Below are 27,993 nucleotides of genomic sequence, written 5' to 3' on the forward strand. Positions count from 1 at the left end.
TGTTAAAGCTAAGGAAAGAAGCAGGAGAGAAAAGTTCCACTGGCACTTCCTCTTTTACCCTGTCTAGTGTTAGAAGCACTACCACCCTCAGAGAAACCAAATTCCCCACAATATTAACTGCAGATGTTTATTTTCAACCAGGTATGCACAAGGATTTCTTTAAAATGTTTTTGTTGACAGCCTTATGTATTTATCTAATGAGCTTCCATTACTCTAGTCACCATTCTGGTTTCTTATTTTTCCTTTCCTTTCCCAAAGAAACCTTTCTTCCCAGCACGCCCTCCTCCTCCTATCATGTGTGTGTGTGTGTCTGTCTGTCTGTCTGGGGCTACTGATCAGTGATTACACCGCTGAAGAAAATGACATTTACTCCAAACAACTGTTAATGGCCAATAGTCCCTCTAGAAGCATGGAGGTGCATAGGTCCCTTCACAGCCATGAGTCGCGATGCTTCCGTCTCCTACAGTTAATCATGGCTACGGTGAGCTCCTGAATGCATTGTCCCTGTCCAAAGACTTCTGTTTGCTGCATATTTCACCATCCTCTGGCTCCTACAGTCTTTCCACCGTCTCTTCCTCTGTGCTTCCTGAGTCTTGGATGGGTGATAACGCAGGGATTAAAGTAGAACAAAGATTCTTTTGATTCTTCAGCTGACAACTTTGAAGATGAGTTTACTGTGTTTATTTTTACAACTGTTTATAATGGGTTTCATTCAAGAAAGTCCTGAATCTGCTTATTTTTCAGCTTGGCGTTTGGATTATATTTGTGTTATCTTACTCAATAGGAGAAAGAAAAACTCCTTGCTTAAAGATCCCTACTGGAGCTGGGGAGATGGCTCAGCAGTTAATAGGACTTTCTGGTCTTCCAGGGGATCCAAGTTAGGCTCCCAGAATTCACATCAGATGGTTTATACTGGGGGACCTTATAGGCATGGCTTACATCTGATGGCCTCTGTGGATAACTGGTCTCATATCCCTTCTGCACTTAAAGTTAAAAAAAAATAACTTTGGGACTAGGGAGAAGGCTCAGTAGGAAGAACACTTTCTGCTCCAGCAGAAGACCCCGCCTTGACTCATAGCACCTACATGGTGGTTCATAATTGTAGGTAAGTCTAGGTCCAGGGACTCTAACTCCTTTCTGACCTCCAAGAACAACAGGCACACGATACACAGATATACATATAGTCAAAATACTCATACACATAAGATTCTTGCTATTTGTTACCAAGATAATCAGTTAAAACTGTGTTTGGGGGAAAAGCCAGCATAGAGGTATGGATTCCCACACACGGGCTCACAATTCCATGTCTGTATACACAGATGACGCATTTGCCATAGCCCGTTTCCCTAAGGTACATTTTCTGTTGTTGAGGAACAAAATGGAATCTCAGAACACTTGCACGCTGTTTCTGGAAGTGCTGGGGTCTCTGTCATTGAACTGCAAGCAAATCCCAAGCCTCAGCTGAAACCTAACATGATGAATCTATATCATACAAAATGATCCAGTCTGTATACTTATTTCAGTGCTTCTGGGAGATATATTTGGATTCACAGAATCCACACGATATTCAGGTTAGTGGAACTACAATGTGAGAATATTCTTGTATTCTTCAATATTTTACTTATTTCTTGGCAATTCAGTTTTTTTTGTCTTTTAGTATAGCTTTCTTCTAAACATATCTTAGAGAGATTGCCTTCCAACATACTTCTGGCTAACACTAAGCAATTTTTTCTTTCATTTTGGGGTTATTAGGAATATATGACACTCAGTAAGGACATTTCCATATGCTAACAGTGATTTTCCTGTATTTATTTAGTGAGACAGGCTGTTGATAATATTTTCACTTTCCATATGGGAAAATCAGTGGTATTTGTTGCTTTCCTGTATAACTCGCCCAAGCCTGTGGCAGCTAGTGCAAGAGATAACTGTTCTCGACCTCTGTTCCTCCAGCCTCAGAGCAGCAGTTCAGAGCTGACAGCTGTAGCTTCTACACACGACTGTTTAATTTAACCAATGTGAGTCTCTTTGGTGGGGGAAGAACGGCTTGCTGACAGTATATCATTTTTTCATTGTGCTTTGGAGAGTAATTATGGTTGTTATACACATTTGGAAGCATGTCTATGTGGTTTTCTTTTTTTTAAAAAGAAGGAATTAAGACCATGCAAAATTGTGTTTTTAAAATTCAAAAGCAATTAAAGAATGTGACACTTAAGAGCTTTCTGAGGGCTCAGCACATTAAACATGTAAGATGTATTAAAATATGGGAAACATGTAGCTTTCATTACCGAATTCTACAGCTGCCATTTGTTTCATTTTGGTATTAATATAATTGTTGTCCTGAACATAACTGTATACATTTCCTTTACGTTAAATTGGCACTCCAATTATAATCTACTTCAACTCAGATTAATCACACCAAGATGGCAATTCCATTACACGAAGAGTGAAATTTAATGACTTAATTTTATTTGGCTATAATTTCAATGGCTGAAAGTGTGTTTAGCTGCTTTATGGGTTTTTATGAAAATTAAGCATAATGCATGTTAATTGGAACATTAGTGGAAAACGCATACCATAAAATATGCGTGATCATGGTCTGTGAAATGCTTCTGCATAAGCATTTAATTCCACTTCCAGGTTTCACTGGAGTGGGATCGACTAATCAGAAAGAAGTATAATCATAGATGCAATATGCTTTTACTTAGTTTTAAACCTTGTTCTATTATTTAACATTAGTCAGAATGCAGCATTACAGGCAGATATGCCTTAGACCAGATGGCAGAATCTAGTGTATAAGCAGAGCAGATTGTTGACATGAAACAATATGCAGTTTGAGGAGTAATCCGAACCAGTGATGCGACACTTTGTCTCAGACAAAACCTGAGTAGATGCAGAGTCAAGGACCCTGACATCTTCCTTATCAATGAGATCTGTCAAATTAGGTCCTGACTGGAGACCGGGTCTTGGCCAGAGAAGGAGGGGAAATGTCTTCGTCTATTTGATTAAAGATTGTTTTGTGACCTTCAGCCATCTTTTCTCCAAAATTCTGTCACCTTAAGTTGCTTCCTCTTAATTTATTTTTTACTGTGGTAACTTTAAAATAAGAAACAAGTTATGTTTAATTTAACTGCTCTCCCAAGTAAAATGTGGTATTTAATGCATATGTCATCTTTTAAAAAAATTTTCATTTTTCACTTCTGGAAAATCAAGCTGTTGGGTACAGATGATTTACAAGTGAACATTGATTATTAAAATTTCTTGAAACTCAGTGTACAGATGAAAGGAAGCTCTGCCTCAGCACCCTCCTCTTCCCAAACATTGCCTCTCAGAAAGCCCGCCAAGCGGCAACCCCTCTGCCTAAGAAGACCATGCCTACAGGGTATTTAAGACCTGGTCTATAGACTGTCCAAGTGATTTCTCTCCTGCCTTTCTGAGAGTCACCTGGGACTTTGTTTATGAAAACCTGGTCTTACTAATTCAGCTGGATTTGGCTCATTGCATCATTGGAGAACCGCCTCCACAACCAGGGATTCAAAAACGCTTATCATCCAGGAACACAGTTTTACATCCTAAAAAATTATATCAAATTTAGATTCAAACAGAATAAGTTGGAGAAAAATGCATTTGAATATCTTCATTATATCTCTAGTAAAGTTTACACCTTGGCCTGAATTGGAAAATTATAATATCCTATGTGTTCTACTGTGAATTCCTGAAGGTTGGATCATGTGTCTTGTATGTTCCTAATTCATATGGACCCTAGTATCTACTGTAAAGTAATTTAGAAAGGCGTCACACTGAGAAATGACTTTTTACCAAATATGGACTGGATCAGAAAAGTGCATTCCCCTGCGTAAATGCAATGCAACAGATATGCCTGTTAGTGTCTCCAGAGGAGTCGGCGTGTACGGATCTATAATTTCTGTGTTACTTCTCTGAAGTCTGTGGGAAATCTAGGCTTACTGGTCCAGATTTCATAGTTTACAAACAGAACTTGGATAGAACCACAAGTAACTGGGTAAAACTCACCATCTTTCTAGTGAAGAGGTAAAGCTATTACATGCCTTTTACCTTTATACATATTTTATTTACTCATATTTTTTTTTTTTTCGAGACAGGGTTTCTCTGTGGTTTTGAAGCCTGTCCTGGAACTAGCTCTTGTAGACCAGGCTGGTCTCGAACTCACAGAGATCCGCCTGCCTCTGCCTCCCAAGTGCTGGGATTAAAGGCATGCCACCACCGCCCGGCTTCATATTTGTTAATAGCCATACTATAAAGTTCATAGATAAGGAGGAAAGAATGCTGTGCCCAGATTTCGTATCAAATCTGTCTGTCTGCCTGTCTGTCTGTCTTTCTATTGATCCATCCATCTTCCCATCCATCCATCCACCCACCATCCATTGCTGTACTGAAGATTAAACCCATAGCCTTGCTAGGGAAGCAAGTACTCTACCACTGAGCTACATTCCCAGCCCATCTAGTCTCTTTTACATCATCAGCTGGGATTTCTCACCTTTGGCTCTTCGTCAAAGGAAAAAGGTTGCAGGAGAGGAAAGCACTCTATTAGTTTCTCCCCATGTAGGGCAAAACTGAAAAATACTTCGATTCAGACAGGAAGCATGCGAGAAAGCTCTAAATCTCATTTGAATGCAATCAAAGTTTTGACCAACACTTGGCAACAGACCCAGCTCTAACTGGAGGGCCCAGAGGGTTTATGCCCCCTTGAGAAGACAGTTAAACATAGCTTAGACTCCATGAAAGGCATAGCAAGGAGACCCCATTAAGTCCCTTCAGAAGGAGATACCCCATACTGAACTTACGAGGGCTCTTCAGACACAGCAGCTCCTTCGTCTAACTCCTGGGCTTGTTTGAACCACGGCAGCTTGGCCTCTACTGGAAGTTTCTCTGAGAATAAATACAGTGGGAAAGGAAGAGGTTAGGAACTACCTGAGGGTTCATGGCAGCTCTTCATTCTTAGCAGGTCTAGTTTTGCAGCAGATGTAGAAGTCAAGCCGATAATTGCAAATAATTATCGTTGTGGCAAAGGGCTGTCTCTGAGGACAGTTGCATCAAGAAGACTGGCCAGCGGATTGAAGGGTTTCCTAACACTTGTGTCTATACATATGCTTCCCATGTGGAATGGCAAAGTTCTTTTATTATGGAAGTCCCTGTGTCAGAATTACTGACGATAATCATCCAGGGACTCAACGAGGCACTGTTGACACCTTTTAAAATAAACACAAAGTACAGTCAATGACACTGGGGGTATTGTTACAATGGTTTTGCCTTTTGGCTAAGTGTAATCTTATGTTGCATTATCAAAACCAAACAAACCACCAAGCTGAAATTTGTAAAACACTGTTTCAAAGTTCTGATTTATTCAATATCTGCCCCCCCCAAAGTTCAATAACAATGGAACATGTGCAATTGAAGGTCCATAAACCATGATTTGATGTGTTTTACCTCTTCATCTAGCCTTGGGCAAACAACTCAAACAAGCTTCTTAAGTGCTTCCTGGGTAAAATGTGGAGGAGAAAAAGAAAAACCTAGGGAGGTTCTAACTGCCCCTATAGAAGTAACTGCCAAGATTCTCATTTCTGACATATTTATTAAGGTCATTTATGGGCATATTTGCCTTTATAGTATGAGCCAGTGAAGTTCTGTCACCATTGTATAACATATAATTGCAAAGATGAAAGAAATATATCCACAAATGCATGCGCCACAGAGTTATGTAGTATTATTTTAATGATGCTTACAGAGTCAAGACCACTACTTAGCTGTGCAAAATCCAGATTTTTATTCTTGGTAGTTAACTACAGACAGATTTCTTCCCTCCAAAGCTGCTTGGTAAAGATAGAACTAATAAATAATTGTCTATTTTTAGTTGGGTTTTTGCCACTTGTCTTCTATTTGCAGCCATTGCTTGTAGCTACAAAATATAGTAAGAAATGCCTGTCCGCCAAAGCCGAGATGACTGGCTCATGGGTGGGGGCACGTGCATCATTTTACAGCTTGACCATCCACAGGTTTGAGGACAGCCAGTGTGACAAAGTGCCCAGCGTGGCACCCACAGTAGGCTTGTCCTCTGCTCACTTGAGCCCAGTGCCTGTGGCCATCTCATGTGACACTTGAAGGCACTGATTCTGCCTGGAGGAACCCAGCATGCAGCAGGGAGCAGGTCAAGATCCTCTTACACCGTAGCTCTCGCAAACTTCCCATATCCATATTAGTGTTCCCCCATTTTACAGAAGAACAAACTGAGAGAAAGGTTATTAAGAATAATCAGGATTTCTGGTATGCCTTTTTTTTTCCTTTTAGACTATTAAGAGCTCACAATGCTACTCATTCAAATAATTAGTGTAGCATAGAGCTACTTCATGGCTGATTTTCATAGAAATGTATCAAAGAAACAATATAAAGAAAGAAATGGGAGCTGTCCTTGGCATTAAAAATTAGAATGACATCGTATAAAATTCTGAACTTCCAAATGGTTTGGGATTCTGAGTTTTCCTGTTTCATTAAAGCACCAATACTGACATAAAAAGGGGATCAATAATCACACTAATCTGAACAATCCAGTATAATTATAATGCCTCTTGATTAAGTAGATTTTTTCCTAATTATTTAAAATTAAATAATTTCTGACATCTATTAAATTCAGATATATGTCACAGTTCTATGTTAAATTATACTTCTGGAATTCAGTCACATTTTAACTTTCAATATAGAAAGTAACAATTTTCCATTTTCTCGGTTTGAGGTCTGTGGTTTCCCAGCATATGTCAGGCTCACAGCAAAGTAGAAATATTTGGATTTGTTCCTTGTTTTTAAAAGTAAGAAATGAGATAGTAAATTACGAATATATATGTGCATATATATGAACATATAGAAATATATATACAATCTCCCTTTATGAAGATGAACCTAATATTTTTCAGTAATGATTTTCAAACAGTTTTATGAGTTGGAAGACAAATGTATATATAGATTTCTACATGCGCTACTTCATCAAGGATGTAGTCAAGATCATCTGAACTGGTAATAATTATATTAAATGAAATAAGCCAGACTCAGAAAGACTAATACAAATGCATGCTTTATCTTACAATCAGTGCACAGACACAGACACACAGACACAGACACACACACACAGACACACACACAGACACACACAGACACACACACAGACACACACAGACACACACACACAGATACACACACAGACACAGATACACACATAGACACACACACACACAGACACACACACATGATACTGAAACACAGAACTATTTTGGCAGAGAAAATGGACCAGTGCCCGGGACAGGGAGGCACTGTGGTGGGTGAATAAGTGTAGGTTACAATGATATATACAGACATAAACACACACATGCATGTGTATATACTTATATGAATAATATATGTAAATGAAAATGCCATAGTGAAAATCATTATTTTGCTTAAAACTAAAAATATTGTAAAATAAGATAAAAAAATTGAAAATGTAATGAGAACCAAGTCTATTTAATTTAGTCTGTGTTATGAAGATTCATTGCTAAGAACTTTTGGGATCTTAGAAAACAACCCAAGGAGATGTGAGATGCCCGAATGCCTGTCTTCATGGAGGAAGGGTGAAGGGTCCCCATCCGGTTACCTCTGGGCTTGTAGCAGGGCGTGGGTATGATGCATTCTTCTTTTATGTGGGGCTTGGTTTTCGCACTGCAGCCCCCGGTGTGCATTCCTCGGTGGTCAATGCAGAGGACCACACGGTACCGGAGGCCCTGGCCACACGTCACCGTGCACTGGGAAGAGATGGCAAGAGAGAGAGAGAGAGAGAGAGAGAGAGAGAGAGAGAGAGAGAGAGAGAGAGAGAGAGGACTCATAGGCAAAGCTCAATTTACTTTACTTCCCACCCAAGACTTACAGAAGTATATTTATTAAAAAAAATAGAGTTTCACACATATTTATGTATATGAGTCCTTCAGGTGGATATAAGCCACTTCTTACCAGTTATTTGATCTTTGTTCTGTTTGGATTTCAGAAGTGAAACTAATTAAACCCTCCTTTAAGCTTTTTTAGGATATATTAATTAGTTGTACTGTGTGCAAAGAAAGACTCAAATACAGTTCCACAAAAGAGACCCAAAGCTACAGTATGCTCAAGTTCAATGACCCATGGAACTTTAGTTACATTGTGCAGATCTGTCCAAAATGTGAGAAATACTTACTCCTACAAGGGTATTGAAGGATGTTAAACTACCACCACAGCTAATGTTTAATACAGCACAGACAATGCAACTCATTATACTGAAATGGAAAAAAAAATAAAACCCTCATAGGAGCTGAGTCATTGGGCAGATGCAGATAGCATCTCTGAAAATTCTGCCAGCCCTGGAGTAGGTCTGATATAGGAATGCCTGGCTCTTAAGTCTGTCCTGACGGACACAGTGCAGTATTTTGTTGTTGTGTTTATTGTTGTTTCTGTGGATAAAGACACAGTGGTTTGCTTCTACATCTTTCTATATCCTCCATTATTGTTTTTTACGTTGTAAGCAGGAAACCAAGACTAAGTGTGTGTGTGTGTGTGTGTGTGTGTGTGTCTGTGTGTGTGTGTTTGTACAGTACTAAGGACTGAACCTGAACCCGGAGCTTTGGACATATTAGGCAAATGCTCTACCACTGACTCATATCACTAGCCTTTTTCTTTTAAAATTTACTCTTTGTTTGAGTTAGAGTTTACCTATGTAGCCCAAACAGGCCTTGAACTTACAATCCTCTTGAAGCTGGGATTACAGACCTGAGTCACACACACAGCTAAGAATGTTTTAGGCTCAATTATAGCCATGATAACAGCTAATATTGGAAGCATTTTTGGTTTCAATAATTCTATTTCATTTCTATTTTTAACTATTGTGCTATTTTCATATAATCATTTTTCTTCTCAGTGAATATATACATAGTTGTATATTTAAGCTATCCAGACCCACTTTACATAATACAAACATAATAAAAAATGAAATCTGCTGCACTATCTCATGGAAGCAGCTCTCACAGAGTAAGGATCCTTCAACCTCAATAACTCTTCGAAGGCATTTGCTTCCCAATAGGGAGAAGAAGCGAAGCTGAAGTAACTCGAAGGAAGATTAACAAATGTTTGGTCGCGGATTGGGCACTCGTCCTCCAGGAGCTAAGATGACAGGCTTTGAGACCTCAGGCAGAGAGGAATGGTATTGCAACAGAGCACTCAGCAGAGCACGGCAGTGTGAGCTAAGAGTGGACTTACTCTCCTAATGAATAAAGAAAGAGGGCACAGTTACCGGAGACCACTCCTGTGCCAGCCATTTAGGGCAGTCAAAAATGTTGCAGGGCTGCACGATGGGCATCTTAGGGGTGTACATGCATTTCCACTCTTCCACTGAAGTGACATGCCCCTGGATGTCCTCCTCCACACAGGAAACTGCCCGGCTCTGGATGCCCCCCCCACACGAGGAGGAGCACGCGGTCCACGGGGTGGCCTCCCACCTACAGAAGCAAGGGGAGTCATCAGGGCGGACGTGCAAATTGCCAACCCTCCTTAGTGACCTGTCACACCAACCCCGTGCCCTGGGCCGAGCATTGCTTTTCCAGAGAACCAAAGCTCTCTCTAGGCTGAAATTTCATCAAGAGGCAGAATTCAACCTTGGCAAGAATGCTTCATAAGCCTCAAATCTCAGCACAGATATATAGGAGGCTACACTCTGGGGAGCAATCCACCAGATGTCTGGGCTGTCTGTAACCTAGCTACAATGGAGATTCTATCTGCATTCTTCTTTCTGTAGTTTCTGCATATATATATATATATATATATATATATATATATATATATATATATCACATATGCATGTGCATGTATATGTATTAAAGTTTAATTACTTTGCACTAAGTATTTCTGTGAGGTCTAAAGCTGAAATAAGCAACTAATACAAAAGTTTTCCACTTGGGTGGATACTTTTATCTTTAATGTTTGGCTTTATCACTTCTGGGTTTCTTTAGATAGGAGGAGCTCATACATATCTCCCTATACAATAGCCCTTTCTCTCTCTCTTCTGCAACTGTCAGCTCCAGGATTCCACACACTCAGCACAAGCTGGGTGCCTAGATTCTGCTGCGTGTGTGTAAGTTGAGGGACAGAAGTATTAATAATAGTATTATTCTCTAGCTGGTGACAGACCCACAGATGTCCTCCAGTAAGAAACTCCTTGACTTGTAAACATGCTTAGTTGCTTAGTTTCAGTTGAAAGGTTTATGGTGACTGAACGGAGATATACTGTTAAGGCAGAAAATGACAAGATTGCCAATGATCCTTAAGAGAACTTAGACTCTTTCTTTCTTTCTTTCTTTCTTTCTTTCTTTCTTTCTTTCTTTCTTTCTTTTTTTCTTTCTTTCTTTTTCTCTCCCTTCCTTCCTTTCTCTCTCTCTCTCTCTCTCTCTTTCTTTCTTTCTTTCTTTTTTCTTTCCTTCATTCTTTCTTTCCTCTCTCTCTTTCTTTCTTCTTTCTTCCTCTCTTTCTCTCCTTCCTTCCTTCCTTCCTTCCTTCCTTCCTTCCTTCCTTCCTTCCTTCCTTCCTTCTTCCAGTTCTGCAGCAATTGGGACCAGATCTGTATCTAATTTTCGTCTCTCCTCTTGTAGATTTAGACATGTGGAACTCCTGTTTACAGGAATATGGCACTGAGGGAGCCATGATTGTTTCTTATGTATTTTCTGATAGTTAGCACTGGTCTGGAGCTTTAAGCTCTTAAATCTAGAGAGATCTGATCTCAATGAGAAAGAATCAGAACAGCCCCAAGTTGACAGACCTGAATAGCTACACTTTTAAATATTGCACAGGGAGCAGGCAGCCCATTATTCTATAAGTAAGCTTCATATATCTGTGGGCTTGATTCTCCTCTGCAGAAACTAGAACGCCACTGTGTTTTTCCTATGTGCTACATTTTGTCTGCACTGTTCAGGTTTAGGCACACCATTGTCTTCATGGCCAACAGCCAAACTTTGCTGCCAAACCTAGCATTTTCCCCAGAGAATATATTTTAAAAGAAGTTACTATGTGGAAACTGAAGGTCTCTAGCCCTTAGCGAGTCAATAGAAGTCCTTTCAAGGGAATGAAGTGGTTCCTCAGAGGTCTCCTTGCAAAAGGAGAAGGTAGCTCTGTCTGCCTTTAGGTTAATCTCTGCATGACTTCCTTCTCAAGGCAGAGAACAGGCCTGGCTCAGTCTGAAGATGGGCCGAATACGTAAGTACGCACTCATGCTCCATTTAATCTGCTAGTAAAGCAGCAATATTTTAATGGACATTTAATCACCTAGATGATTGCTGTTCTAGAAGGGAAAACATTTTCTAATTGGCACTCTAAAACCTTGAAACTTCACCCCTCATGAAAGGGAGAATGATTAATTTCTGTCTCAATGCTTGCCTGAACCATGCAATTTCACTAGTGAATGTAGGCACTCTTCTTGGTATCACGGACCACAGCAAGATAGATGAGGGCAATACTACTGTGCAGATTCATAGCATGACTCAAGCTCACAAACTCAGGTCTGTTTGCGAAATAGTGTCACGTGACTCCCCATGAAATAATGAGGCCATAGGGAATTCAGAAGCACAGCATATTATTCAGCTATGTTAAAGTCTAACGAAAGATTAGAGACGACATTCTTTTGTCATGAGGTATTAAAACAGTGACCAGGATGAATGTTACAGATAAAAGAAAATATATAAAAAATATTATCATAGAAGAATATTAAATAATGTCATAAAGTGCACTTGGATTCTAATCACCTTAAATCCACACTATGTTTAGTTTAAGAATTTTTCAAAATTAAAAAGGATGTAGCAAAAGAGACAGGAAGAAGCTCATTGTCAATCAATGAGTTCATCATGACAATTACGTTGGTATTGACTCTAAGTCAAAGGCATCAAACAGGAAAGAACCTACAATGTATTACATGAGTACTATCTATGCTTCTCTGAAGCCTATTTAAGTGTTTTAGAGAGAAGATTTTCTGCCTCGGTTATCAAGGAATTGTTATTAGAGGACTATTTGAGCTTTAATTTTGTTAAATGGAAATACATTTATAGAAATAGGTGTCAGTGAAGTCGACTTTGTATCTCTACTAGTACAAGGGCCAAGAAGCAGTCTGTTTGCTAACTGAATTGTTCTTTTCCACTGAGATGAATAGACGTATCACATAAGCAAACAGGACACGGAGCAGAAACCAGCAAGTGGGACCATAGGCATGAGGCAGCACCAGATTTTAGACACTTGAGGGAAGTCTCATTCTATAAGAAGACAAGACTACCATACGAAAGGTATTACTTGCACAAGGAGAAAAAATAAACAAGAAAAATCACAGACAATGACAGGAACTTAGAGATTTCCTGATAGGAGGAACAAATACTCAGTGTTGTTCACATTGACACTCAACTCCATTTTTATTTTAAAATACATGACTTTCCTCCAGACAAACAGATCATGTGTCATAGGAATACTTACTTCACAGACACAGAAACTGAAATCAAGGGCAATCTTGGCTCAACTGTGGTTATCTTTTGATTTCTTTCAGTTCACTACCAAGGAGAAGACTTCTGGAAAATATACCTAAGGGGAATTCTGAGGTCCCTTGCTGTCTTCTTATCAGTACAACAACAGCAAGGTGGGAGCCAGCTGACTTGCGAGGAAGCCATTTAGTCACACATTTTGCAACAATTGTATCTAGTGTCAGTCAATCTCCCTTTGCACATGGCTACGAGATCAGGGACAAGACAGTCTCCTGCCAGTCACTGGAGAATTTTACCCATGTAAATACCTGTATATGCTTGTCCATATGTGTGAATGTATACAGAGAACACATTAATTCATATTTAGTGAGCATGCATGTTTACTTCTCTAGGTTGTGGCTATGATTGCTGAACCAGGGCTGTGAGAATGAAGTATCACTGGAGAGTTAAGTTAGCATCCAATTAGATGTACTATATTAGGAATTCAGAGACTATCAATTAAATTTACTGAATTTTACTGTTCAAAATACAGGTATTTTTCCTGCATGTTTTAGTTTAGGATTTAGCAAACTGCTCATGGTCTCATAGAAACCCAGGACTCTAAACAGCAGCTGACTCCCTGGGGGGCAAATTAGTAAAGAAAACAGCGAAGCTATTTAAAACTAATCCTAATTTTTGCTACCTGCAGAGCTATTTCCGGTCAAGCGATACAACTGGCAACTAGTACCTTTCTCAGTAACTCCAGTTTTCTCTCAAATATAAAGATAAAAAGTCCTTTAAAATTTGAATAACCCTTTTTCTAGTTTTTAAAACATACTTTAGCAAAACAATGTAGCAATTAATCTTTGTGTGTTGAAAAAAAAACTTATACTGTAAAATATGCTGAACAATAAGGATATGAAATTGCCTTTAATTAATTATAATTTTTCAAAAATAAAGGAAGGGCACAGGAAGCCCCTATTAGAGTAATTCCATGCGTGGAATTTCATATTCACCATGCTGTGACCACACATCAGACGGTGTTTGTTTAAGTCCGCAATGGCTCTGTAAGGACTAGGCTCTTACCCAAAGGAGCCAGCGAGGCAGTGGAAAGGGAGTGAAAGAAAGGCACAGGCATAAGCAGACATATGGTAGCTAATTAGAGTGAGTTATTGTGTCCACTCCAAGGGCATAAGCAGACATAGTGTAGCTAGTTAGCGTGAGTGACTGCATCCGCTCCAACCAAATGTGACTCTAGCAAAACGGTTTCTGAATGGCAAGCTTACACTCTGAGCAGGCCAGGATTACTCAAGAGGACCACTCAGAATGGACTGTCATCTTATTTGTAGAAAAAAACAGCTCGACATTTTTACACATATACACTACAACATCAGAAGCGTGATGTGCTAATTCTAACATCAGGATGATTGATTTACGTACCGAGGAAGGGGATGGTAGAGGTCATAAGGCATGATCTGCTTGTATCCGTCACTGTTAGGAACAATAATGCCAACCCTCTGAGTAGAAGGCACACACAATAAATAAACACTAATTGATTACATCATACACATTTTATACAATTGCAAAACAACATTCATAAATCATCTCTGGAAACAACACTGGAACAGTTGGATCTTTATGCTAGTGTATGCTGTGGGCTGGGGACAGCTCTTAAAAGACACTATTTTCTATAATTAGTCCTCTGATCCGAGCAGGAAATACCACTGGAAAGGGGGGTGGGTAGTGAGAAACCTTGGCACCTCATCATTTACTATATGGCACAATAAGCTTGTAAATGTTCTTCAATTCCCCAAATTATCCATTCTATGAGGTCATTATTATTATCATCATTATTAATGTTACTTCCAGATGCCCATTGAGCAATTACAGTTACTGTCTCACGTTTGATGAAAGAGAAAGCTATGTGAGCAGGAGATCATGGACCACAGAACTGACAAGACTGTAACATGCATCAGCAAATACACTTCTATTTCTGGCAGATCTGAAGATTTACAGTACCTGGAGGGTAGCCACTTGGATGTTTTATAAAGGGGAGGGAGGAACTACCAAATGCTATAAGCAATGGTTAGCAGGAGCAAACACCCTACCAAAGTGAAGTAATGAAACTTATCACAAATATGAAAGCTTTTCCGTCTGTAAAATATTATGCAGGGCTAACTGCGTCTTCATGATGACTGTGACTGTTACGGCTGCATTTAGTACCCTGGGAAACCTATGAGGTTCAGAGACAGAGTAACAGCCCAAGAGCCGTAGGAAAGGACATTATTGTATGTTGTGTGACTGGAGGATGCACAAGAAAGGACAGCATGGGCTCTGTTGAGGGTCTTCAGGTCTCCAGTGCACATTACCCAAGTTCTTCATTTCAACTAATGCCTCCCTTTGGTAAGACTGGGCCCTGGCTGAAGACTGCCTCCAGGATGGTGAAGCCTTTCTTAGTACTTAGGCTGTTGAGGGAGGGTGCTAGAGCAGCAGAGCCTCCTTCTAGGGTGGGATATGTCGAACGCTCAGGGTAGATGCAGAGCACAGAAGGGCACACACGGAAGACAGTTCGTTTTCATATGACAAGTGCTAGGGAGCTCCTCTCTTGTATTAAAGAGACCTGCACATTCTGTTTGTATCTTTGGGATACATGTGTACATATTTACATATCTACATAATAATTAACATAGATTCAGCATGTTTATACTTACATTTAAATAAATTGATTTCCTTTTGGATTCCATCAATTAACACGGGATGGTATCATACTTTTAAAAACATAGCTAGCAGATCTAAGCATTTGAGTTGAAACATTCAGCTGGGCTTACTATGGATCAGATAACAAAAAACATTGGCTGAAAATTATGAAAAGAAAGAAAAGAAAAGAGGACCGACTGTAAGGCTCTAAGAAGCTGAACTCAAAGGAGACATATGACAGAGCCTAGACGTGATTCAGAGAAAACAGAAATAGGGCTGTGGAGACAGATGTCCCAGGACGGAATGCTCATTCACCTCTTTGGTTTATGGAAGGACATAAAGAAACACGATGTCTGTATTCATTTCTTTGAATGTTTTCTATTCATTTTCTGCTAAGATTTCCTGGAAGGTAAACAAGTGAGCACACCTGGATATGTTAGCCTTATGACCCAGGGCTCACGAGAGGGATGCTACGGGATGCAAGGACCTTTAATACAGCAATGAAAAGATTATCACATTCAATTTTTGTCCCTGCTTTTGGAGTTAAATGTCTCATTCTTTTCTATCTTCTGAAAAAAAGCTTAATCCTCAAGCTTGTTCATGAGATCCCTTTTTCATAATTTTTGTATCTAATAATCAAGAGAATATTCCCCTTAAAATAATAGTATTTAGAAGGATTAAAGGACACCAATGTTTCAAATTCTTTTTAAAACTTGGAAATATACTGCTATTTAATAGAATAAATTACAGTATCAATCAGATAGAATGAAGTTAAGTTTTATCTAACCCTTGCATTAATTTATTGCTATATCAATTTCTACATGTGGAAATGCGGACCACTGCCTTCTCTCCTGGAAGAATTTATCACCATAATTTGTCATCTTCAATCTGAGAATGAACTGTTACAGGTCTCTGTCACCTGATTTATCAGCTGATGATGTTTGGAATGGAGACAGCAAGATTGAGCAAGACAAGTTGAGCTGAAGAAAGGGATAAATGGAGGGAGCACAGAGATGTCGCGACTTTGGGCTGGGTTAGAAATCGTGTTTATGTTCGAGCACGAAGCTTTAAACCTGGTTTCAGCAAAACTCTAACTCTATTTGTCTTTCTGTGGCACAGGTCATGGTGAAGACTCCTAAAATGACTCTGTGGTACCCGTGAAAACAGAGAGATAGCAGAAACAATGGGGCTCTGTCCAGCCCTCATGCATATTCCTGAGCCTGGGCTCTGCTCCCTCCTGGGGCTCTGACCACAGCCCTGATCTTTGACTGCACTGGGAGGGAGGGGAAGGCAATCATTGCTTACCTTTAAGACACATTGTTTTTGTTCTCAGGTAAAGTGCACATTATGAAGGAGGGTGCAAAGGGAAGCCAGGAAGAGACTCGATGAAAGTCTCCCCAGGTTGGGCGTAGATGTGACTGTGTGTGTGTGTGTGTGTGTGTGTGTGTACATTCAGACATGTCTCTGAATACGTGGACAGGAGAGAAGAAAGTGAACACAACTTAAAAAACTGTCAAAAGGGACACCATAAGGGCAAACTACTCATTCCTCATGGCTTCCATAGCCCTGATCACTTGTGTATTTTCACAACGGCATGTCCTGATGCCACCTAAAACCCTCACTGCAAGGGGAGTCGAGAGGAGAAGCCGAGGATAAGTAAGGAAGAGACACTTCCCACCTAATCTACACAAAGAGCACACTTTACTCAACTGTCTAATGCTATGATGTTATGACAGGTTCTTATAATGAAATATTATCTAGATATAAATATACAAAACACTCTGAACCATTTTCAATAATATAGTGACTGAAAGGGGTACAGAATCGAATATATCATTAAACTCATGACATTAGAAAATTTCTGTATTCACATTTTATCAATAAAATAATTTTTATCTTGTGTGTATGTGTTCACAGAAATACACAAGTACACATATAAGTATACATGTGTGTACACACACACACATATATACTTACACATATAGTAGAGAAATACCTAACAGCAGTGTTTGGTTCCTGGGGGCTGGATGTTTTTTCCTTGCTATCAAAAACATCTTGCTGCTTTTGCAAGTTCTAAAATAACATATTGCTTCTAACGATTTTAGCAATTAGAATACCGAAGTAAAGTGAAATTTCAACTGAGAAAAGGTATAAGATGGGGCCTTTGGAACTGACATACGTGGGTTAAATGAAGTCATCATCTCCAATTCCATGAGCCACCTAAAGGTCACTGAGGCTTTGTGAAGGAATAATCTAAGATGCAACTTCTTGTTTGTTTTTTTTTTTAAATTGATTTTTATTGAGCTCTACATTTTTCTCTGTTCCCCTCCCTGCCTCTTCCTTCCCTTCATCCCTCTCCCACGGTCCCCATGCCCCCAATTTACTCAGGAGATCTTGTCTTTTTCTCCTTCCCATGTAGATTAGATCCATGTATGTCTCTCTTATGGTCCTCATTATTTTTTTTAAAATTTATTTATTTATTATGTATACAACATTCTGCCTTGATGTATGCCTGCACGCCAGAGGAGGGCGCCAGATCTCAGTACAGACGGTTGTGAGCCACCATGTGGTTGCTGAGAATTGAACTCAGGACCTCTGGAAGAGCAGCCAGTGCTCTTAACCTCTGAGCCATCTCTCCAGCCCTATGGTCCTCATTATTGTCTAGGTTCTCTGGGATTGTGAGTTGTAGGCTGGTTTTCTTTGCTTTATGTTTAAAAGCCACTTATGAGTGAGTACATGTGATAATTGCCTTTCTGTATTTGGGTTACCTCACTCAAGATGATGTTTTCTAGCTCCATCCATTTGCCTGCAAATTTCAAGATGCTATTTTTTTCTGCTGTGTAGTACTCCATTGTATAAATGTACCACATTTTCCTTATCCATTCTTCGGTTGAGGAGCATTTAAGTTGTTTCCAGTTTCTGGCTATGACAATAATGCTGCTATGAACATAGTTGAGCACATGTCCTTGTGGTACGATTGAACATCCTTTGGGTATATACCCACAAGTGGTATTACTGGGACTTGAGGAAGGTTGTTTCCTAATTTTCTGAGAAATTGTTGTACTGAAATCCAAAATGGCTGTACCAGTTTGCACTCCCATCAGCAATGCAGGAGTGTTCCCTTTACCCCACAACCCCTCCAGCATAAGTTGTCATCAGTGTTTTTGATAAGATGCAACTTCTAAACAATAAACATGACTGTAAAAAATCGAGCCAGAATCAAGGTCACATGACTGAACTCTGGAATTTACGTACTGTGATATATCTCTCTTATAAGAAAAATTCCATTGTAACTTACTCCATTGACACTTAACACACGAGGTTCTCTTTATAAGGGATATGAATCATAAGGGGTTCATCTCGGTGAATCTCTCAGGACCTCTTGCCTCTTCTCACTAAACATCCTTTTCCTGGCCTGACCGAGGCATGGACTCAGGACTGAGACCAGGGAGTCCCACACGACTTGCCCTCTTTCCTTACAAATTGCTTCTCTCGTGCCTGCTGTCCTTGCTCAAAGCACCTCCACTCTCCCACCTACCCTATATACCCAGAGGCATGGCCTTAATGTGTATCTTCTAGTAAAATTGGGCTGCTGGCACTCTTCACTTGACTCTATATCTTTCATTCCCAGAAGCAACCATGGAAATCACGAATATCTCTTTGTTTTCCATCTCATGTGTGTTTCAGACATCATGTTGTTCCATCACTGTGCAACTCAACACACCCTGGGCAGATTTGGGCCCCCGACTTTCGCTGACTCCTCTGACTCTCTTTTGCCTTTCATATGGTTCCAAACATTAAGCCTCAAAGACTAGGAAAGTAGAGTTTTTTTCTTCTTTTTTTTGAATTAAGTTATGGGTGCTACAGTATTCTGGTTATAGGGTTCCATCTTCTCTAGATGATTTTCAGGCAGTAATAGAAACCACCTTCTTCCTAAGCAACACTGCAGAGACTAAGGAAATATTGAGAGAGAACCAAGTGTTTTGCTTTTCCCTGAGGGGCAGAAAATGAAGGGAGGACCACCCAAAGCGGTGAGGTTGAATGCCGGTATTCTTCTTGCTACATCCTCTCAATGCATATAACCTTGAGTACCAGACATCAGGACCTTTGTTTCCACATTATGAAAATCCAAGTGGTGGACCAGTCATGAGTTTTAAGATGAAGGGAGAATGGAGGGCCAGAAACTCAGGCTTGTGTAATCTGTCTCACCTCTCCCTGCCCAGTGGCTGCTGAGTCCCCAGCTAGATAACCACTGAGATGATTATCTTCAAATTCTTCCTCCCCTAACACCTTCCCATGTCCCAAAACAGGAGTGTTCTTAACATAGAGTCAAGTTGGAATCAGCTGAGGAAATGTTTTATATAATGTCCTGATTTTTAGAAACTACAATAATGCCAAATCAATTAAGGATACCTGGGCTGTAAGGGATCAGATTCAAAAATCCTGATCTACTAATTTTTTTTCAAAAATTCATTTTCTACTATAAAATATTATATAAAAATGTTAAAACATATAAAAATGTTAAAACATTTTTAAAATCTTAGAATAAATGATACAAATTTTCCGCATGTCTACTGTTTTGGCGTTTCTTTCTTGACATTAATGAATGACATCATTTCTGTGTTACTTTTAAATAAGTAGGACTGTTGTTGCCTTGGGACTTACTTTCCTCTACTGTTTATACCCCAGACAGTGATTTGCATGAACACCAATACTTGTGGTTACACGGAAGACGCTTGCTTCCTCTGGATTTCTGCTCACTTTGTCAAACGCACAAACTTGTACTGAGATGGTCCTATGCTGCCTTGGAAGCCGACCTCACAGGCCACTGCAGGCAGCATGGAGGGCAGGATGTCTGGGGTGATGGCGGCACCAGGGTTGTGTCTCTGTGGGGAGAGAGACACTGTGGAACTGGAAGCACTTAGATCCGTGCTCCAGCTTGCTTTGATGGAGCCTCACTCGAGAACGCGGCTTCCTCTCTGTCCTGTTAACTCCACAGGGAATATAAAACTAAATGGAGGCAGTGAACACGTGAGCATCTTGTAAACTTCGCATGCGTGTAACTTTGGAGAGGTCAATTTAGCCATTTGAGTCCCCACTTAATGACAAGAGCTGTGATTTCCCCGAGTCCCTGGCGCCTCGCGAGCAGCTTTCCACCCATTACTTCGCAGAATCCTCACAGTTCCTGGCAGAAATGTTATATTTTACAGATGGGAAACTAAAGACGTTGAGTAAAGAAATGTCTTACACAGTGGTAGGTTGAAGTTAAACATAAGGATGATGACATTACCTTTCCTTGTAACTCACAAGGTAACTAAAAGAATTGCACAAATAATTAGTCACGTGCTTTAAAGCTTTGAAAGGTCATGTAAGAAGTGGACTTACTCTTAGTATGAGCTGATTTGACAGGATAAATTAATTGCTTGATAATTGAGTTGTAGGTATATGTGATTGTTTCACTGATGGGCGGTGTATCTTTGAGCTTTGGTTCTATAATGCATGTGCATACATTCTGAAATGCAGGACAACTCTGCTTTGTTATCCCATAGAGATCCACAGAAACAGAAATGAGGTTTTATGAGTTGTTTTAAGCACTTATTTAAATGAGATTGGTCAGAAGAAGGTGGCTTCTTTTCTAAACCATTCGCTGTTGCAATAAAACGAAGTATTTCAGACTTGCATGATGAAGGACACCTTCACTTCTTTTTTTCCTTCCTCAATAAATCAACCATTTTCTAGTCCTTAAATTGAGCTCTCCTGTTAGGGGACAAAATAGGCAATGCCCCGAATGGACTGAATGGCAATGACTCCCAGCTGCTTAGGGGAGGGTTATTCTTGATACCTGTGAACTAAGACTTCAGCCGTCAGTCTGCATAAGATCTTAGAAACCCCACAAATGTGATTTAGCTTCAAGATGATGTTTTCCTAGGAACTGTCTTCTGTTTTTAGAACAACCCATAGAGAACTATTTTATGGACCCAGAGAATTTTAGAATTCTACCTTTCCCTTTTATGGATTAAAAAACAAAAACAAAAACCCTAAAAAGAAACCCAATGTCTGGAGAGCAGCTTCTGTAGGCAACACCAATACGGTCAGCACAGCCATGGACTCAGTCATAGCTGTAGTAACTAATACCTATGGAGTGCCTATTGTGTGTTAGGTCCCCCCAAGCTCTTTAAATGTATGGTAGCATTTATTCCTCAGGGCGACTCTATCAGGTAAAGGACTGTTGCAATTGTACTTCCCAGGATGAAAATCTAAGGCTTAGTGAGAAGTTGCCATTTGCCAAAAGCTGCTCAACTGGTAGGCGGCGGATCCGCAGTCTCAAGCCAGGCTGTGCCACTGTAAATCTCTCATTCTTCCCCCTCGGCTGCTGCTGTGGTCACCCAGGAGGTCACACACGCCATCTCTCCAGGTGCAGAGTAGAGGTCGCATGCACCATCTCTTCAGGTGTGGAGTATTTCTTTACAGTTACATTAGGGCTCAAATCTGAGATCCATTTTTCACAATGTGGTCTCCAGTCAGTGATAATTTATGTACTTTATTGCCGAATTAAAATAGAGCTGGAAAAATAAAAGCAAAATCCACACACCAACTGACTAACCCCAAATACCACTTGACTCCCCAGAACGGCCACTCGGGGCATTCAAGTTTGGGATATCTGCTGGATATTGTTCCTCTATTCCACCCAAGGTCTGTGCCAAGTCAATCTGGGAGGAGATTCTTTGCTCTTTACATCGCACCTTGCATGAGGTTTGCAACAGCCAAAGGTTGCATGCTCTATATTTCAAGCTGCTCTGAGAACAGTAGTGCCTGTTAGATGGGAAAGTTGAACTCTTTTTAACTTGACCCTTTACCATAAGCAAATAATTTGAGGCTTTCTAGCCCTGTAATAGATGTGACCTTCTACCTAAGAGACAAACTGCTGGACAAATTTCAACACAACTTCCCTTGGTGTAAGGGAGAAGTGACAATTACGGCATGGCAGACGCATGATAGGTTTGTCATGTGATTAGATCCCAAACGTCTATGACCTGGGAGACCCTTCATAATAAAGCGTTAGAAGCCCAGAACAGAGACCTAAGCATCCAGTAGCTCTCTGGTAGGCAGGGGTGGTACCTCTGCATTTCTATGAATGCTCAAGTTGGACTATCAAGGCACCTACAGCAGACTGTGTAAGAACACGTGATTACCCCGTGACATCATGGCTCAGAGTTGCCAAAGAAAAACTGTACTAATTTTAGCAAAGAGCCATTAAATCTTTATACTTCTTTCCCCCTTTCCTTCGTCTTAAGTGTTGGCTCCTTTTTGGGGTCCGCTTTTGGCTAGGAAACTAAGTATTCTATCACTTCATAAAAGTGCCTGCCTCAGTGGCATGAGCGGAGATCAACAAAACCCTGCTGGGAGGAACAGCTGCGCAGCCAGCTGAGTTCTGCCATCGGGCAGACAGGGCAGTGGTCAGGAGTCCCTGCCTCAGCAGCACACCAGGTTGCCTCGGGGCATGGGTGCTGAGGCTTACTTTTAGGAGAGGAAACAAAGGCGGAGGAGTCCTTGAGTTCACAGAACCCCATCTGTGTTATGAGCAATTGACAAGGAAGAAAAGAAAAGCAAATATATTCACAATGCTTATCTTGGGCACTGGGGAGCATTAATGAGTTTTATTGTTTTCATTTTAGCCCTTTAAGCTTATCCACATTTTAAAATTAACCTTTAGAAGCAGAGAAAGTGATAACAGCATTTAAAAAAGTCCTTTGAACAGAATAGGGCCAGATGTTCACTGTCTGCTCAGCATCACCGGTAACCATGGCAGCTGACTGATGTGAGGTTATGAAGAGTATAAGAAGACGGAGCATGAGGAGGAGCAGAAATGAAGATGGGGAGGCACACAAGGGAAGCGGAGGGAACTCCTGCAGCTGGATGAATGGTAAGGAGCGGGCATTCCTAAGGAAATAACCGAGGCTTGAACGTCTGACAATTATTTTATGTCATTACTAAATACCGTGTGTGGTCCGTGTGTATGCTCAGGAGCTGTGATAGAGGGGAGGTCAAAGGACCACACTAGATGTCCTACGCCATCACTCTGCACCTCAGTCCTTCAAGGCAGAGTCTCTCACTGAATCTGGGTCTAGGCTGGTGGCCAGCAAGCCCCAGGGATGTGCTTGTCTCCACCCTGCTAGCTCTGGGGTTCTAGGGAGGTGTGGCCACACTCAGCTTTGGGTTTGGATGCAGGGGATTCACACTCATGCTCATGTAGTAAGCCCTGTCAGCTACCTGAGCCATCTCTCCGGCCCCTAGTTAGTGTCATTTTTTGGGCTTTGCGACACATCTCTATCTTGAAAGCGAGCAAGATTTGAACTAATTATTTGAATAGGATCTTGCATCTAGTTAGTATAAGCTCCAAACCCCAGGATTACAGGAAAAATAGGCTAGTGATCTCAGTGACTACACATAATAATATTTTATATACCAACAAAGGAACTAAAATGTGTGAGTTTTCTACTAAGAATGCCCTTCTCTTCATTTTGAGGACTTCTAATTTTGGACACAAAGGTGTTGCTTTAATGTCCTTGGACCCCGTTTGACTGTACTATGGCATCATTAAATCTGTAGTCGTTAGAAAGTAGATGCTCAATGTCTTGGCTCCATTGTCCAATGGGAGAGAGACCCATCTTAGAAAGTCTCTCCTGTTGGTGCTGGGCCTTCTCCTTTCTGGTTTCCCTTGGAATTCAGAAGAGCTACACACAAAACAGCTCCATGAACTCCATAGGAAGCCCCGAGCACCTTAAGCTAAACTGTAGACCCCTGCCCGCCCCAAGCAGCTCCCCTCCAGTCTCTCCTACTTCTAAGTCTTAATTTTTACAGCTTTGTCTAATTATATCTTTGATCAAAAACCCGTTTTCTGATATTAGCTTCTAACTTCTTTTTCTTTTCTTTTTTCTTCCCTTCTAATAGCCACCTGTCCCAACATTTGTGTGTGCTGTATTAGATCTTTTAAAATAACACAGGGTATAGGCTGAACATGCAGCCTTCTTTCAATGTAGTGTTTTTCCCCCTTGCCTTTGGATAATAAGAAATGGGCCAAAAATGTCACTCCCACAGAGAAGAGTGGGTAAAAATCAGAGACCAGAGACAAAGGCTAAATTCTTCCCATTACAAACATTTTCTTCAGCTAGTTAGCAACAAAGCTTCATTTCAAAACCCTCTCTGGTGGCTATTTCTTTGCTGAAATTAAAACTGTGGGGGAAATGGACCTATTTCTCCTGGAAATAGACATAAAATTTCACAGATGTGTGTATGGAAGACTTTCAGTGTCTTGCTGACAGTGTTTACTCCTCTGAATTGGGATAAATATGTTTTCTTCCTGATATAGGCATGAATAAAAATGTATAAATAGGATAATTTTAAAATAGGGTTCAAATGAGTTTGTTATAACTATCATAGTTAAAAGGATTTCAAGTACTTGATATTTCTAAAGCAAAGCCAAGCAAAAATTTAACACCTTATTTTGTTTTATATCACATCTAACTTTTGATATCCCACATTCTGACATACACAAAGCTAAGTTAAACTAAAACTGAAAACTATAAGCTATCTGTTTTTTCTGACCCTTTAGGGAGCTTACTTTTATGATGTATGTACTATGGTTCCTAAAAGTTAATTAATAATGGCAAATTCAAGTCGCACATTTAATTTATACTTCTTGACATAAGGTAGAAAGAACACAGCACAATACTTTAAAATGTCAACAACAGAAGAAAAAAAACCCAAGTTTCATCGCTACAAGGTGCAGATAGAATGCTCTCCTCCTACATTGCCCGCGCAACAGCCTAGCTGTTCAGAAGTTTCTTTCATGATTATATAATCCGCAAAGTAGGATTTAAAATGTAACATAGAAATCATGTGTAAGAAAGGGTGTTTTGGCATTTGGCCTTTGTGACTGATGTTTGCTTTTGTGGAGGAGAGTTGTCGTAGATGCTGTCAGTAGGTTGGGGATGAGTAAGCTACAACTCCGAAGGATCCCTTGCCAGGGTATGAAGAGCTAAGCAAAGGCAGTGCGCATGAGCAGATTCTCCGCCTGAACATCCACCATCACTCATCGTCAAGACGCTTCATTAGTCCGGCTGATTCCCGATCTTGCAAATGATTCGGGGGGCCAATTATGGTTTTTCCAAAACAAACACTAGTGTGTGAAGGTGTTAAAGATTTCAATCTTTAGACCTGCCAATTAAACAGATCCTCAAGCAAACCTGACTTGGAAATAAGCCCTGACTTCTACTTAGCAAAGGCTGAGTTTGTTGAAAGGCAGCAAAAGAATTTTGAGGCTGGTTCTGACCCTAATTAATTGTGTGAATTGACTATGCTAGAATGGGTCGGCTAGAGTCCTGAGATGCAGCCATCTGTGACCACATCCCTGACCAGGGACAGGGAAGAGCTGGAAGATACACTATGCCATTACCCTGACCAAGAGACCAAGATGTGCACCAGACAGACTTTGTCAAGGAGAGAAAGAGAAGAATTGACTTTGAAGAGCACTTTACAGAAATAAAGTCCACAGTTCTCGAGGTAGCAAGGAGCATGGGTACCACTAACAGACAGCTGGGGGCGGGTGCCGGGGTGGGGAGATACTTGACAGGAACCCATCATTTATTTTCAAGTTAAATATTCGCTTTCACCTAAGAAGCTACTTGGAAACCTGCTTTATATTTCTGATAAATGAACTGGTAAACTGAACTGACCTTGCTGGACAAGGATCCAAGTTACATTCCTGAAGCTTGGGTTTCGGCTTGATGTTCTCTGGGTAGTAGTGGCAGTACTGGTCGGCAACCACACGGCTGCTCCGGAGATCATAGCACTCAGCTGACGTCAGCTGGTAACCTGTAAGCATCAAACCAACCAGGGCGCTTGAGGCACATGCCAGCACAATATACTTTTTTTTTTTTTTTTTTTTTTTGGTTTTTCGAGACAGGGTTTCTCTGTGGCTTTGGAGCCTGTCCTAGAACTAGCTCTGTAGACCAGGCTGGTCTCGAACTCACAGAGATCCGCCTGCCTCTGCCTCCCGAGTGCTGGGATTAAAGGCATGCGCCACCATCGCCCGGCTCACAATATACTTCTGTATGATTTTTTTTTTACTATCTCCCATTAATAGGAATTATTCCCTTTGCCTAAGTCATTTTCAAGTAAAAACAAATCTATAATTGGAAGATTTATTAGTGTTGGAGTCCTCAAAGTCTATATTTTCTCAACTAATCCATGCATTTTAGCAATTAAACTATATTAAAGGGCTTGAGTTATACAAGAACATAGATTATAAAATCATGAGGTAAGAAGTTGTTTATTTTATATGATATAAAAATATAACAGAAAAAAATCATTAGTAATTTTATTAACTAAGCGTGATATGCAAGTATGCTAAATTGCATCCTCTGTAGCCTCCAGGAAGAAAAAAACCTCACAATTCCTTAAGAAAGCAAGCAATAAGTGAATAAATAAAAATAAACCTCAATGTGCCCTTTTTGAACAACAGGGATTTATGAATCAGGTCCCACCTGATTTGGTATGTAGCAGGCTGTCTAAATTCAGCCTGCATGAGTTGAGCTGAATAAATAAGCTTTAAAGATCCCAAAACAGCAATCATGAATCAGATTTCCTCACAGAATTAAAACGACAAAATCAAACACAACAAAAAATGAAAATCAAATTCAAAATGAAAAGCCCTCCTTAGCCTTCTTTCTTGCTACCTTTCACTTTCTCCAAAGACTTTTTCGTTTCTCCTCAAATCAAGTGTCTGCCTCATATTTTATAGGCTTCCTTTCCCACAATTTTGATATATCTCTTTCCAAAAAGCTGCCGAGTAATATTTAATTTTATTTATGTGTTGGAGCTTTCTCACCTGTTTCGTTATGGAAAGCAGTGATCAAGACTTAGACTCTTGCAGCGAAAATAAATAAGCATGAGGAATTTTAAAAGTTGGTAATCCTTCTACTCCAGACCCCTCCCTAACCCCGACTTTTCTTCCTGGCAGGTAGATGAGTTATTACTAAATATGTATTTGGAAACAAGATCGAAATCATTGAGGGACTGGCAAAGGTTTTAGGAAGTTGAAGAAGGCTTTTGAAGCCAGATTTCCTGGCTTGAGGCTATGTTCTCAGACCACCCACAAAAGTTAATTGTTCATTAAAGACCTTAAAAAAGACCTTTAAAAAATTCTACTGGGAAGATGAAAAGCCTAAGAGCAGCAGGAACAGTGGGCAGGACCCACGCCCATCTGAGGCTGTGCTTTATGAGAAAGCTAAGCAGCATGGCATCTCAGAGTAGTCAACAAACTTTGACTTTTCATCCTCCAAAGGAGCTAATTTTATAAGCTGAACACTTTGGAGTTTTCCAGAGAATAGTGTCTACTCAAGGACAGAATTTATCAGGTGGTAAGACGTAAGAAGAAATAAAAAATTATTAGGCTGAAGGCGCGGGTTTTTGAAATCATTGTCTTCAACCTAAACTCACTGCATCAAAGTTCGTCCACGCCACTGAGTAAGGACGCGGAATGAAAACAGAGGACCAGCATGGTCTGGTGACATTTCCTCTGAGGGGTTCCAAGGATGTGAGCATTCTTTACACCTGCCCAAGGGGCCAGCCTCATGAATCTGAGAGCAGGAACGCCCATGGGAACCCACAGCTCTCTTCTCAGAACACGGGAACAGGCTGCTCCACGGAGAGACAAGAAGACACTGCATCCCCCCACACCCCACAGGGAACTTTGGCTTTTTCCTGGGCTTCCCAATCAGAT

At 40.4% G+C, this 27,993-nt stretch overlaps 1 protein-coding gene across 1 annotated transcript in view; it reads right to left on the minus strand.

The window, feature by feature from the left end:
- The window catches only part of Adamtsl1 (ADAMTS like 1), a 376,638-nt gene that overhangs the window by 181,938 nt on the left and 166,707 nt on the right, over positions 1–27,993 (minus strand). Inside the window, exons 9-13 of the mRNA XM_057784262.1 lie at positions 25,946–26,084; positions 13,953–14,003; positions 9,317–9,521; positions 7,655–7,802; positions 4,821–4,905 (exon numbers count right to left, since the gene is read on the minus strand). Coding sequence (XP_057640245.1) covers positions 4,821–4,905; positions 7,655–7,802; positions 9,317–9,521; positions 13,953–14,003; positions 25,946–26,084 — 628 coding nt within the window. The remainder of the gene's footprint in view (positions 1–4,820; positions 4,906–7,654; positions 7,803–9,316; positions 9,522–13,952; positions 14,004–25,945; positions 26,085–27,993) is intronic.

Source organism: Chionomys nivalis, chromosome 11, assembly GCF_950005125.1.
Source record: "Chionomys nivalis chromosome 11, mChiNiv1.1, whole genome shotgun sequence".
Taxonomy (NCBI): Eukaryota; Metazoa; Chordata; class Mammalia; order Rodentia; family Cricetidae; genus Chionomys; species Chionomys nivalis.